The sequence below is a fragment of the Penaeus monodon genome, chromosome 24 (genome assembly GCF_015228065.2).
Source record: "Penaeus monodon isolate SGIC_2016 chromosome 24, NSTDA_Pmon_1, whole genome shotgun sequence".
NCBI lineage: Eukaryota > Metazoa > Arthropoda > Malacostraca > Decapoda > Penaeidae > Penaeus > Penaeus monodon.
In genome coordinates, this window is record NC_051409.1 from 27,035,158 (window position 1) to 27,035,904 (window position 747).

The 747-nt window shown below is 45.0% G+C and overlaps 1 protein-coding gene across 1 annotated transcript in view; it reads left to right on the top strand.

Annotated features, from left to right (window-relative positions):
• LOC119589008 (heterogeneous nuclear ribonucleoprotein A1-like) overlaps positions 1–508 on the top strand; it is an 857-nt gene extending 349 nt beyond the window's left edge. Inside the window, exon 2 of the mRNA XM_037937601.1 lies at positions 16–508. Coding sequence (XP_037793529.1) covers positions 16–426 — 411 coding nt within the window. The 3' untranslated portion in view covers positions 427–508. The remainder of the gene's footprint in view (positions 1–15) is intronic.
• The last annotated feature ends 239 nt before the right edge of the window (positions 509–747 follow it).

Below are 747 nucleotides of genomic sequence, written 5' to 3' on the forward strand. Positions count from 1 at the left end.
TTTTCTCATACACAGGAATTACAACAGCTGTTCGAGCAAGCCGTTGGAGGACAGTCAGGCAGCGGCGGATCGACTTCTGGGAACAGACCCAATAGACCAAACAGACCAAACAGACCTTCGGGAGGTAGCTTTGGAGGCGGATTCGGGCAACAAGGTGGATTTGGCCAGGGCGGATTTGGGCAGCAGGGTGGATTTGGACAACAAGGTGGATTTGGCCAGCAGGGCGGCTTTGGCCAGGGTGGATTCGGACAGCAGGGTGGATTTGGCCAGCAGGGTGGATTTGGCCAGGGTGGATTCGGACAGCAGGGTGGATTTGGCCAAGGAGGATTTGGACAACAAGGTGGCTTTGGTCAAGGTGGGCTTGGCCAAGGACAAGGAGACTGCAAGTTTTTCTGCAGGAGGCCACAGGGATATGTGTGTTGCTAAAACGACGTACAAACTAAGAATACAGAAGCAACTCGTAAGAACAGAGTATATTGTTTGATTTCAATAAATTTCTTAAATAAAATTGGCTTATTTATATCCAAGACACGTCGTAAATATAAGCACAATAGTGTTAGCGTCGAAGTCCTGGCTGGAAAATTCATTAGATACCGTACTTTTGGCATAAACCATCATGCCAAAGGTATGATGGTATCTTTTGGTAATAATATTGTTTTGTCTTTGGGCGAAGCACATGTTTTATTCCTCAAGTGATTTTTAAATGTATGGTTTCATGTTCGATAACCTAAAAATTTAATATTCAAA